This window comes from Trachymyrmex septentrionalis, unplaced genomic scaffold, assembly GCF_001594115.1.
Source record: "Trachymyrmex septentrionalis isolate Tsep2-gDNA-1 unplaced genomic scaffold, Tsep1.0 scaffold2, whole genome shotgun sequence".
Classification (NCBI taxonomy): Eukaryota; Metazoa; Arthropoda; class Insecta; order Hymenoptera; family Formicidae; genus Trachymyrmex; species Trachymyrmex septentrionalis.
Window position 1 is genome coordinate 499,714 of NW_017305179.1, and position 12,726 is coordinate 512,439.

General features: G+C 31.4%; 1 protein-coding gene across 4 annotated transcripts in view; it reads right to left on the bottom strand.

Annotated features, from left to right (window-relative positions):
- Positions 1–12,726, bottom strand: part of LOC108747545 (pyroglutamylated RFamide peptide receptor-like) — an 82,436-nt gene that overhangs the window by 62,160 nt on the left and 7,550 nt on the right. For all 4 annotated transcript variants that reach the window (XR_001939253.1, XM_018485108.1, XM_018485105.1 and 1 more), the window contains exons 2-3: positions 2,947–3,538; positions 74–201 (exon numbers count right to left, since the gene is read on the bottom strand). Coding sequence is in view for 3 of the 4 variants with exons in the window: in XM_018485108.1 (XP_018340610.1) it covers positions 74–201; positions 2,947–3,148 (330 nt within the window). In the remaining variant the exon portion in view is untranslated. The remainder of the gene's footprint in view (positions 1–73; positions 202–2,946; positions 3,539–12,726) is intronic.

Below are 12,726 nucleotides of genomic sequence, written 5' to 3' on the forward strand. Positions count from 1 at the left end.
AGCTTCTGGGATCCCAATGACATATATGTATAACTAGGATTAAGAAGTGTATATGCGTATCTATATTACTTACTTTCACGGGTATGCAGAATATAATTAACAGAAGATCAGCTGTAGCCAGACCGCCCAAGAAAACGTTCGTCGGTGTCGCCGGCAATGGCCTGAGTCGACAAAGAGTCGAAGCAATGATAATGACATTACCTGAAAAAAATTACAATTCCTTGATCGTAAAGAACCAACGGTATCGTTAGAGATTCCAAGAAGAACTTCCGAAGGAGAAGACCTTCGAAATATTTTAAATTGAAATTAAAGAATTGAAGTTCTTATTAATTTTTCCTGCCTAATGTATTGTATTATAGAATCAAATAATATTGCGATTGCGTTCAATAATTTACATTTGTCGATAGATTTAATATCGCAGATGAGCATTATTTTGTAATTATCTCTTGCGGATAATTGCAAAGTCGTTTACGACGGTGATACTATGAAAGTTAATTACTACGGGAAATAATCGAGTTTAAATAAATTATTTTCCGGGATCGATTTTATGCGTATATATTATTATATAACGAGCTTTATCTTATATCGTGTCGTCAAAAAAATATTTATATATTTGCACCGAATGTATTATTTATTTAACGGTCTATTTAGTAGAGAGAAATGTTGATGCTATGATTAACTGATTACGTTGAGACAAATTTAGTCATTGTCAAAATCTATCTCTCTCTCTTCTTGTTTTCAAATTATAATAACATAATTACTGAAAATCGAAGCATCTATCAATTGACCGCGTTTCATGAATTCCGGCTTCAAATCCCACACTTCAAATCCCAATTGTTGTTAACAATTATTAATAGCCATACGTCAAACAAAACAATTGCCGCGCTTTGGGAAACCGAGAAATACAGGAAACTATGTTCGGTCGTGCGAATTGATGAAGGGTGATTCGAGATCCCTACAACCATTTGTACTCGAAATGACTTGTATTATACTGGTAACTTGTACGATAACACGACGCCGTGTAGTTAAGAGCATATTAGGCTCTGCTGCACTTTGCAAAGAGACGTTTGCGATTTCCATGCGAGAAACAGGATTTGTCGTTCGCAAATACTCTATTCACTACACCGTATCTAATTCGCCTGTTTAAGACGAATTACGAGTATTACTTCGCTTCTATTTACCATCCAATTAGCGATTTTGCGGAACTGGAATGTCTCACCAGCAACATACGATAATTTTTTTTCCTTTCGTAATATACTCCATGATGAAAAATAAGGCAACTACTATGTAATTCTCACTGCAACGCGAGTGCGATTTAATGTAAAGCATAACATGTTACGTTGTTGTTCATACAGTAAATCACGAGCGAGAGAGTAAAATCTTCTGTTTCTCTGTTGTTAATATAAGCGCTATGTTTTACGGTTCCACAATTGTTTTCTTTTTTAGACATGTCGCGTAATTAACGATTTTGCAAATATTTCTTTTATTGATCAAAACGAAAATATATATAGATACTCCTCGCTCTCTTTCTAGAGTAAAAACAATTTAATAAGGACGCAATAATAAGTTAATTTAATAGCGATAATTGATTCATAACAATTAAAGTTTCAATATGTTTCAAAATTATTATTAAATTCACAAATTAATATTTTAATTTTAACAGTTTGACTTCAAAAGAATAAATTAATAATTGTAATATACACGTTATTGAAACGTTATTTATAATTTTGTAATACTTCACTAACACGCAAAAAAATATTTTGCTGCTCCAGTTAGAATTATTTTTTGATTCTGATAGAAAATTATGTATCGTACGCATAGAATTTATAGCACAAATCTAAATTCTATTTCTGCCATCTATATGATTACATGCAATAAGTATCCAATATCGTAATACTTGTTAAAAATTTGTCTATTTTATCTAACTTTTCGTACTTAGATAATTTTCACTGTAACTGCAAGATCACTTTTTTGAGTAAAAACTTTTTGCAAAATTTTAATGCTTAAATTAATTATCGTAAAATTTCGTTTGGATTTTTTTACATATCATTAGTATCAATAGTTCGAAAATTATTTGATTTATTGATATTCTGAAACTAATTATACCGGTAAAACTTTAGAGACAAGTTAAATTAAATAAAATTGTTAGAAAGTTTGTCAAAATAGTTGAAATAGAGATTTAAACGAAGCCGCAGCTTGCTCGAATCTCTACTGTACAGTAGAAATTAATTTACGCTTTGAGAGAGAGAGAGAGAGAGAGAGAGAGAGAGAGAGAGAAAGTAAACAGCTTTCGCTGTGTTAAAGTTATAGAATTCATAATACAGTACAATTCTGTGTACATTTCACCCAAATTACAAATTATATATCGAATGAACGCAACAAGAAGCTATATCATATTAATATATTCATGTAACATTAATATTCATCAAGCGATTAAAATACGGTTGAACTTACAATTACTTCGTATGATTAGTTATGTCGATTAATTTAGGAAAATATAGTCACGTAAAATAGATTTTACAGAGACAAGTCAATGAATTAAATATAATTTTCTGATGTCAAATTAAAGATGATACACTTAAATAATTATGTAAAAATCTTACGTAAAAGAACAACAAGAATTAAGAGAAAAATTTAGAATATAATATATTTAATTTAAGATTTTTTTAAATCATTATTTCTTTACGAGTAAAAACATTGCTCCTTTAAAACAAAAATATATATATCTATATACATCTGTATATTTCACACGCATATTGTCCAATTTATTTAAAACATTCTCGTCAACTTTTAATAATTTTAATGAATACTATAAACTTCGGTTACGATACATTGATCGATTCTGTGTAAAATGTGTTGATATTTTCGATTAAAAATTGTTTGTATACATGTCTATTTGATTTATTGACTTATACATATACAAAAGCACGAAAATATTAAACTTACCGATTAATCCGAGAAAAAACGTCAAAGTGTAGACGACCAAAACAGGAGCCAATTCCGCCCATTCAAAGTGATTGAAGGAATCGTTGATATCGTAATCAGGAAAATCCGTCACGTTGGTGCTGTTCGATTGAACATCGTCCACCAACTCGTCAATGACCGACATCACAGTGAGATTATCGAGGACCATTTTTATCGAAATCATGTATCGTTACTCCTAAACATATGTTATTGCCACGCGGCTTCATGTTTTACTAGAGTTGCCATTATTTTTAAAGACAGTGCATGGAAACATGTGTACGTAATTACGAGAAAGAAGACGTGTAAAAGAATCTAGGTTTTTTTATGTTTATCGTCGTTTTTTTGCACATTTCTATGTAAATTTGAATTTGTTGTTTTCGAAGGGCATTTAAATGTAGTTACATGATAGTTATACACGGAGTTGTCAGACTGCTCAACGAGAAGTAGGACACATGGCAACCCTAAGTTTTACACACGACCGAGCTTTCATGGAGCATTCCGCTAATTCCGGTACTGTCCAGGTATCCACACAAATTGAGTTTCCTTGTTTTCATCTTAGCGCGATTCGTTGTCGCTGAAAAAAAGCAAAGAAAAACTATCAGCTTGCAATGAGTGCAATACTTTATTTAATGAAATACGTTCGTATAAACTATCACAAATTGACAAACGTATTTTATCTATCAATATAATCCATCACAAAATCCACTTTATTATTTGAAATATTTATTATAAATTCAAGAAATAAAGAACATTAAGTCTATCTATATAAAAATAAACGTGTGAAAAAATATTCTATATAATTATTGAAAAATTGAAAAAGGAATTAATTAGAGAATATTGAAAGAAATATATAAAATGCAAAATTTCTTTTGTTTAATTTTCGAGAATCGGGAAACCTTAAGAGAATGAATTTGACGTAAACGTCTAATTGTTGCTATAATTTAATGCAGGTCGCATTTATAAGTTCTAAAGGAAGCTTTGTGCCAGAGGTACTTTATATTCGAAGAAGGGCGCTATCCACAAAGATCAGCGGCAATTGTGTTCCCAGAAATTATTCGTTCTGTTTATCGACGCAGCGTTATCTACGACAAACGATCTCTTTAATGAAACATCAACTTTAGCTTGACATATACGGAAACTAAGAGCCTGACAGCTCTACCTTAAAGTGGTTCTACAGTAAAGTGCCGAAAATTTGTGGTGTCTCATCAAGTGCCCACCCAAAATCACAAATATATCTATATATAGGTACGTGTATATTTTAATGAAATAGTATGAAGTAGATAGATATTTAGTGTGCAAAATTAATGAAAAAAAGAAATTGATTTCTTGTATAATTTGTTCTTGTAAAAATTCGATATCTCACCATATCAACATTAAATATCTTTCCAAAATAACCGATGATGTATTACTTTTTTGTACCATTACAATCGTAATTTCTTTAACTATCATAATCTCGTTTTTTAGAGAAATCTATGATAATGTTTGTATGCAATTAGTCAAAGAAGACCTCTGATCTTTATCACTATCTTTACTAAATTATATGTTAAAAGTTACATTTTCAACATTATTTTCTCTCTTATTTCATCGATAACCTACCCTAGAATTTTACACACGTCAAGTTCGGTACTTTAATTTCATTATATTAAAAAATTAAACATTTTAATGGTAACTCGATTTACTGTAGAACCACTTTAAGTTGTAAACGTGTCGCGTTTCGCACGCAGGCGAACCAACAATCGTTTTCCGATCAATAATCGACATATGACATTCGTCATAATGCAGCGAGATGCAGCCACTAAAACGCATCGCATATGATTTATGCGCATAAATTTTCCGAGACAGAAACGCGTATCTGCAATATTAACATCGAAAGTACACTTCGAGGAAAAGAAATTTATTCTGCAGACAGTGGAATAAATAAAATCGAAATTGAGAGAAGTAAAAACATTTAGATCGTACGTAATGTTTATCTTAAAATCGCTATTGGCACTTGGTTTCGGTTTCCTTTTGGATCTTGAATTCAGAAATGTAACAATTCAAACAATTTTCAATCCTCATGGAATAATTCACATCGGAAGAAAGAGCTTTTAATTACAAATTCTTTGAAGAAAATTTCAATAATTTCTCCAGCTACCGAAATTCCAAGCGTTTAATTAACTCTAATGTTCTGTTTTATTTTATACCTTTTCTACATAACCTTTATATATTACAAGAAAAATTTAAAAGCAAGATTTCGTAAGTAAGATAAAAATCGAGCCCCAGATAATATGCATGTCGCATAAGATATTTAAAAGACATCTTTTAGACATAAAACGTCTAAAAGGCATCTTTTACATATCTTATACAACATATATAAATATATATAAATGTTATCTGGCTATATTCTTAATATATGAAATATCGAAATTTTGCTTACTCTATTTACACGTATGTACATACACGTGCACGCGCAAAATGCATAAAATCTGAGGTAATGCCTGGAATAAGACTGATTACTAAAGTACTGTAAAGTGACGCCTCAATAAATGCCTATCGCATTTCATTTAACAGAGCGACCGCATCTCGAGTCGAATCCTTCAAATAGAACAGTTCACATGCTTTAAATACAACTTTATAACAAACATTTACGTCAGGAAAACCAAGCAGTTTACGTTTCCTGACACAAATGTTTCCAATTCATTGCAATTCGACATTGTGCATCAAGCTCCGCTTGCAGATCGAGAAGTTTACTCAAACGCGATCGAATCGTGCCGCGATCGCTGGATATTGAATGCTAATGCATTCCATGACGATGCATCCATTTTTTAAATTGCATCATATTCGTTCATAATACTAAATAACATTTTATATCGCATATTATACGAACTTTTGCACTCGCATTCAGTAATTTATACGTATAATAAAAAAAAACGGTATTTTCTTTTATAAACAACCGCAAAATTATTATTATATATATATTTGCCACTTCAAATAAATAAATCAAACGTATTTCATTGAAATATGTGTACACTTTCGTCGTCACTATAAAAACAAATGATTTTTTGCAAATTATAAGAAAGAATAAAATTTTTTTTTTATTTTATCACACATATGATTTTTATACAATATATCTATATATATTTAATTAGAAAAGAATTAATAAGTATCAATATCAAATAACAATCAACATGATATAATCATATTATAAAGGGCAAAGAATCAAAGATTTTTAAATTACTACAGCGAATATAGCTGTTCCTTTAAGGTCATCATTTGACACCTTTTCTGTTGATATATCCGATGAGGAGCAAGGATTCCATTTCCAACGGAGAAAATCGAATTATCAAATACAACGAAGCAGCGGCATTGCAAAATATATTACGCCCGCATCTGTAATGCATTTCCCAAGCGAAATAGTATACGAAAAGAAAACGAGAGAAAAATAATTTAAATATAATGATGTATAGCGAGTTAACTTGCGGTCTCGAGGTATGTTTAACCGTGTTCTTTAATGATACAAAAAGACGCTATGTAAAACCAAATCAGTTTTTTGCGATCCTCAATCTACAATTCGCAACTACAATTTTCAGTCTGTGTACATGTAGCTAGAGCATTTTGAAAGTTATACACGAGATCGCCTATAGAAAGAACTCGGGAGGCGAAAATTCCTCTTTACTTCCATTTTCCACACTTATTATGTAAAAACCTATAATATACATATTTTTATACAACTACATATATAATATAATATTTTATCGTCTCACATTTTACTATTCTTAATTTATTAACTTATTAATTTATTAACCATTATTATTTTACCGTTACTCTTAATTTTTTACGGTTTTGAGAAAAACGCGTTCAAAGTTTCGCGTTTCAAGTTACTTTTAAGCAATATATAAATGATTTCTTTTGACTTACATGAAATCATCTATTCCAGGATTGTATAATAAATCTTCTGTCTCTCGACATTAATCCTTGTCAAATAGAATTTGGCCTACGATACATTCTTGTTTTCTTCGTCATATTTTGTGCGGCGCGTTCCGCTTTTGTATTATGCGGTACTCATCTGCTTTTATTGCATACTGGTGCACATTTGGTTCTGCAGCAATCTCCATAGCTTGCATGATTTGTAATAATGACAATGTATTATATCATACAAACATGCAATTTGTACAATTTTTGTGGCACTATGTTGTACTTTTGGAGCAATCTTCCAAATCAAATTATATAGGCTCTCATTATTATGTTTGTAGGCAAAGGACAAAAGATCACGAGCAAAGAAACACGTACTAACATATGCAGACAAACGAACGAATGGCACCCCGAGCCCTGCAGAGGCTCATCTAGCGACGCTCGAAATAGACGTAACGCCTATTTCTTTAACACGCTATAACTTTTTTATTTTTGCGCATTTCGAGTAATTGTAACTTTAGAAAAATAATCTTTCATATTATATTATAAGAAAATGAAAAAATTGAAAAATCCATTTTTTTAACCCACCTAGGTATACGTAACTCCTTAACTTCATAAAATTTATTAAATCTATTAAATTAAACTTATTAAATTTATTAATTTATTAACTTTATCTAATGACTCTCAATTTATTTATCATACATATTTATTTTTTGTATTTATTATTTCAATGTGTAACTTACATTCATTTTTTATTAATTATTTTTAAATCTAAACCTCTCAACAAATTAATTTATTTTCAATTGCAATCCATGTGCCTGCTGGAATCTTAAAATACACGCATTCACTCGCTCAGCCATCCTCTTTGGGATAATTCTGAATCTTGAAAAGATGCAGTTGGCGATCTCATTTGTGGATCGCAGCACGGGTCCACATTAATAAAACACATTAATGCGAAAAGTACTATAGGATTTATATGTTTTATCCTGCTGATGATGGCTATAAAGTGTAACCAAAATTCTTCTATATTGAAACGTCTCCTTTGAGCTACTAAAAAAAATTATAAACAATTTATACATCGTGTACCGCTGTGTGTTACCATTAAAGAAATCTTACTCTTCACTCATACATAATATAAGTATAGTTCCTTTCGACTACTCTCAGAGGAAGAGAAGAAAATTTGATATCGAAAGAAGCGAATCTAGTAAATTCGAAGAAAAACTTGGACATAGAATTTCTACTAAGGAAAAATCGACTCTGAATTCACTACAGAGTTTGCGGTCAAAATGAAGCGCTCGACTCATGGGATGCTTTCTGCATCAGCAGGTTACATTAACTGCGTCCAACTACTACCATTCTACCAAATTCAATTTTAATGCTTTCCCTGACCGGAATTCGAATTAAGCCCTTTTAGTCTCGCGTTGGACGGTTTTATTTTTCGCAGTTGCGGAAACGTGATGGAACACGCGAGCAAAGTTCAACAAAGAGCCATCTACACATGAAATAGCATTCTCCAATCAATGAACTAACTATACATTCTCTAATAACTCGCAAAAAAAATGTCCGCACAAACAGATATTCTACTCATGAATAAATAAAACGCTTCCCGATTTGAACTAAATGAGATATTTTTGCGTCGGAGCGAATTTACATGACATTGCGTAAATTGATGCATATGACACTCTGTCAACCTAAATACGAGATTCGCAAATCGTCATATATTAAAAATGACATGCATTTGTCGCATAGCATCTAAGCACAGCATAAACTCTAACAAGTAAAATATCTCAACAATTTGCTCGCATCCATCTGCGTGCGCGAACATTTTAGTAATATGCAAATAGCATACCGACGCGACTTCTGCATACCAAGAAAAGACCTTGCAAAAAAAACAGAATTCTGCATAAAGATATTTATATTTCGTTCTACTAAGCATCTCAAGCTTTTAAAATATTTAATATTTTTTAGAATGAATTTGACAAGAGGAATTGTTTCCAATTGCACAAAGAAACGCCGAATAAAGCTATGCATATAAAAGTCGCTTTTTTGATTAAAATGCACTGAAAACTCATATATATTATATCTTACGTTTACAATTCTTTAAATAAAGTTATTGTATGTTAAAATTATAGAATTGTCTTAAAAATATTTATAAACGTGTATTATTTCTCTGAAAATAATTCCTTGCTTATTCCATTTTTAATTTCAATCTATTGTATCGTCTCATGAATTATTATAAATTATCATAAGTAATCTCAAAAATACAAAATATTCTAATTGGGCTTTTTAGCATAGAAATCCAGTCGTATATATAATGTTTTGCGCATGTTGCCTAAAATTGAATGTGACATATAGAAGAAAGAGAGAGAGTAGCAGATAATCTGTAAATAGTCACACATCAGCAATCTGTCAGGGTGAGAACATTTTCAAATTTTACGACAGTAAATGTTTCCGCATCGACAAATACTATGTGCCAGTATTAAATCCTATATATATTGCTGGAGGCTAATTTTATCTGTTTATACAACCTCGTACAATAGTAACCATAAAAGCATACTTAATAGAATATAAAATCAAAATCGGTTTATGATAAAATTTATTTCACATAAAACATCATATCATAATAAATATATCTCATTTTTCACAATTTATCTCGATATTAATTGATATATCAATGGAATATTTATTAGGTAATACATGATAAGTTCCTAGAGCAATAAACCTCACATAATTGTATATTTTCATCTTACATGCCCGCGCGATAATAACAATAATTTAAGTTGTTAGCAATATAATCAAAATCGCGTACACGAAAAGCATTTGCGTGGTACTTGGGAAAATTGCAATAAAACTGGAAACTTTGAGTACAAATGAAAATATAAACTGTTTACATGATAAATTACTTCAATGAATTGCTTTTGCTAAACTTCAAAGAAGTTTTAATGTTTTGCTTATTTAATCAAATCTTCGAACTTTAAACTGGTATTTTCTGCAACCAGACTTTGTAACTTCTAACGACAATGTCGAAAAGAGTTACAAAATGTCTGATATTATTATAGTATAATAGTATATAGACAATTATTTCTATTTTTCTGTTGCGAGGCTGCCTACATAAAATATAAACGGAATGAAAGATTTGGATAAATAATAATTACAAAAAGCAAAATCGTTATAAAATATAAATCAACACGCAATGAATCGAAGAAAATTTGTTCGACGAGAAGAGAAACCACTAATAAAGGATTGAAAAAGCGTCGTGCACAATTAGCCGAACATTCAAATACAATCAAAAGAAGCGTTATTGAAAATGTTGCAATTCCGTTAGTGGAATTACGTGCTCGTCCTCATCATTGGAATTAATCTACCGGTAACGAATCTCTACGTGAGAATCATTCGAAATGATAAAATTATTAGCAGAACGTGTCTTTCGTCTAGAGAAATGCATACAAGTTTTACAGATGAAATCTATTTCATATCGGATTACAATCGAACAGGAATTATATTCCCTTCCACGGAGAAATTTGTGTTACATTTCCGATTTATCTAGTTATCGTTCTCTCCTTACATTTTATTTACGTTGAAAACGTATCTTTTTAGTCTAATTTTTTGTCTCGCTAAGCCGGTGCAAATCCATTTAGAGTGGATCAATTTTGCGTCTTTTTTTAATAAGTTTTCCAAATAATTATAAAATACCACATAGATGTCTTTTATTTCTTAATACCACGTATTTTTTTTACAAGTTACAGTGCATAGAAAGAATAATTTTACTAAAGCATCTAAAAATTTAGCTATACAGATTTGAAAATAATTTTGTCAGTCTATCAAAATAAATGCAGGTCATTCAAGCTGATCGCTAGAATATCAAAACTTTTTACAGCATTGTTTATTATACCTGAATGTTCTACATAATTATTTTAATAGTTCAACAAAATTATTTTCACATCTGTATTTAACTAAGTTTTTAAATACTTTAACAAAATCGTTCTTTCCGAAAGAAACAAATATACAATAAATAATTTGAAATTTATTATTTCAAATAATTTTTTTATAATTTCCCTTAACTAGACAGATTTTTACATAAATGAACCAATGTAATCTCACGCGAGTGCACAGACTGATATTTCACCGTGATAACGTATATCATCGTTGATTAAACGGCGCGAATCCCATCACGCGTGACGGCGATTTTAATTTAAGGCCGTCAACGCAGAGTTCGGTAGATCGATAGATATAGGCCAGGCTTCTAAAGATTACACGTACAAGGTAATACCTACAGCTTTTAAACATACTCGTATATGTGTGCATATATTTAAGCATAATAAGCGGAAAGTAATTCACATCTCATCCGGTTAACTCGCTTCGCGACTTTGGGTGACCGACAGACAAGCCGTTATTTCGGCTACGCTGATTTCTGTCATCGAGCGATCGTCCCAAGCCAGCTGGCAATGGGCCCACATCCCCTTTTACCCTTTTCCGCCACGTGCAATGTCGCAATCCGAACAGACACGTGGAGAGATGCAAACATTTTATTTTCGTGCAATTGTAAGTTCTCGTCGATCGTCGAGCAGTTAGTTGTCCCGACATACAGAGAAACGTTGGTACAGAAAAATACGAAATTTTTTCACGTTCAAGAGTTTAAAATACTGATGAGAAAGAATAAAACGTAATTATCATAGTGAATAAAGACTATACAGAAAAAAACTTTGAAAATTTAGCTACTTTAACTTTTAGAATAAATACATCACTCTTCAAAGAGTGAAATGTCGCTCTTAAAAATTGAGCCTTTCCTTCAAGACTGACTTAGTTTTCATCTCTTTTGAAAGATTCCACTCCAAAGAATTCAGAAAGTAGATGTGAAAATAATTTTGTTCCAAACTTTCAAAATAATTGTAGAACTGATTACCAGACCATGTCGAGCTGATTACCAGAATATCCAAATTTTTTTGCAGCATAGGTATTCCATATTCATTAGGTATGAGTTTCTTTTATAATTATTTTAAAATTATTTTCAAATCTACAACTGGCTAAAATTTTCAGTACATTTCAGCAAAATTGTTCCCGTATAAGACAGAGAAAACGTATATATTATATATATTATAACCACATTCAAACAATAGTCTTTCATGAGTTATACGTATTTCTCTACCTTTTTACATCCACGACTACAACAATCACATTCTTTGCCATCAGTCTAAGACGGATAAAGATGAAGTCACGCGAATGCTCATTTCCGAAATGGATAGAAAGTTTCACAATCGACTCGAATTTTATATAATTTTACACTTTCCTATATCTTCTCTCCTCTTGTTAAAATATAAGCTAATTTAACTTTGTAAAATTCTGGGGCAAAATCTTTCCCGAGTTATGTCGCCTATGATCGATAGAAATCTTTAAACCAACTAAGAACTCCTACAGACGAGCGACTTTGTAGTACCACAATCGAAAATGCCAACCCGTTTATCATGCGCTTCTTTGTCGCGCCATGAATTCGCCCATCTGAACGCATCCGCAATGTTTTTTGTCGCGTCACGAAGTGACCCATATGAACATATTCATGACACTTTTCTGTACCGCCACAGAATAGCTTCGTATGAATAGATCTGCGCTTTCGATTGTGGCGCTCTGTAGGAGCCCTAATCGACACTGCATAAATTTGAGATCACTAACTTCACCGGTTGCTTCGGTATCTTTAAAAATCGGTTTATTATGCAAATACAAATTTCAACATGCAGAAAAATCGCAGTTTTTATCCGTATTACGAGATGACCACATTATTTTTTTCATATCAGAAGCTATAACGTCATTTCTCGAATATACAAATTGGATAATGTCGCACTCTTTTATATTTCGTTGTTAAATTTCCATGCTTTT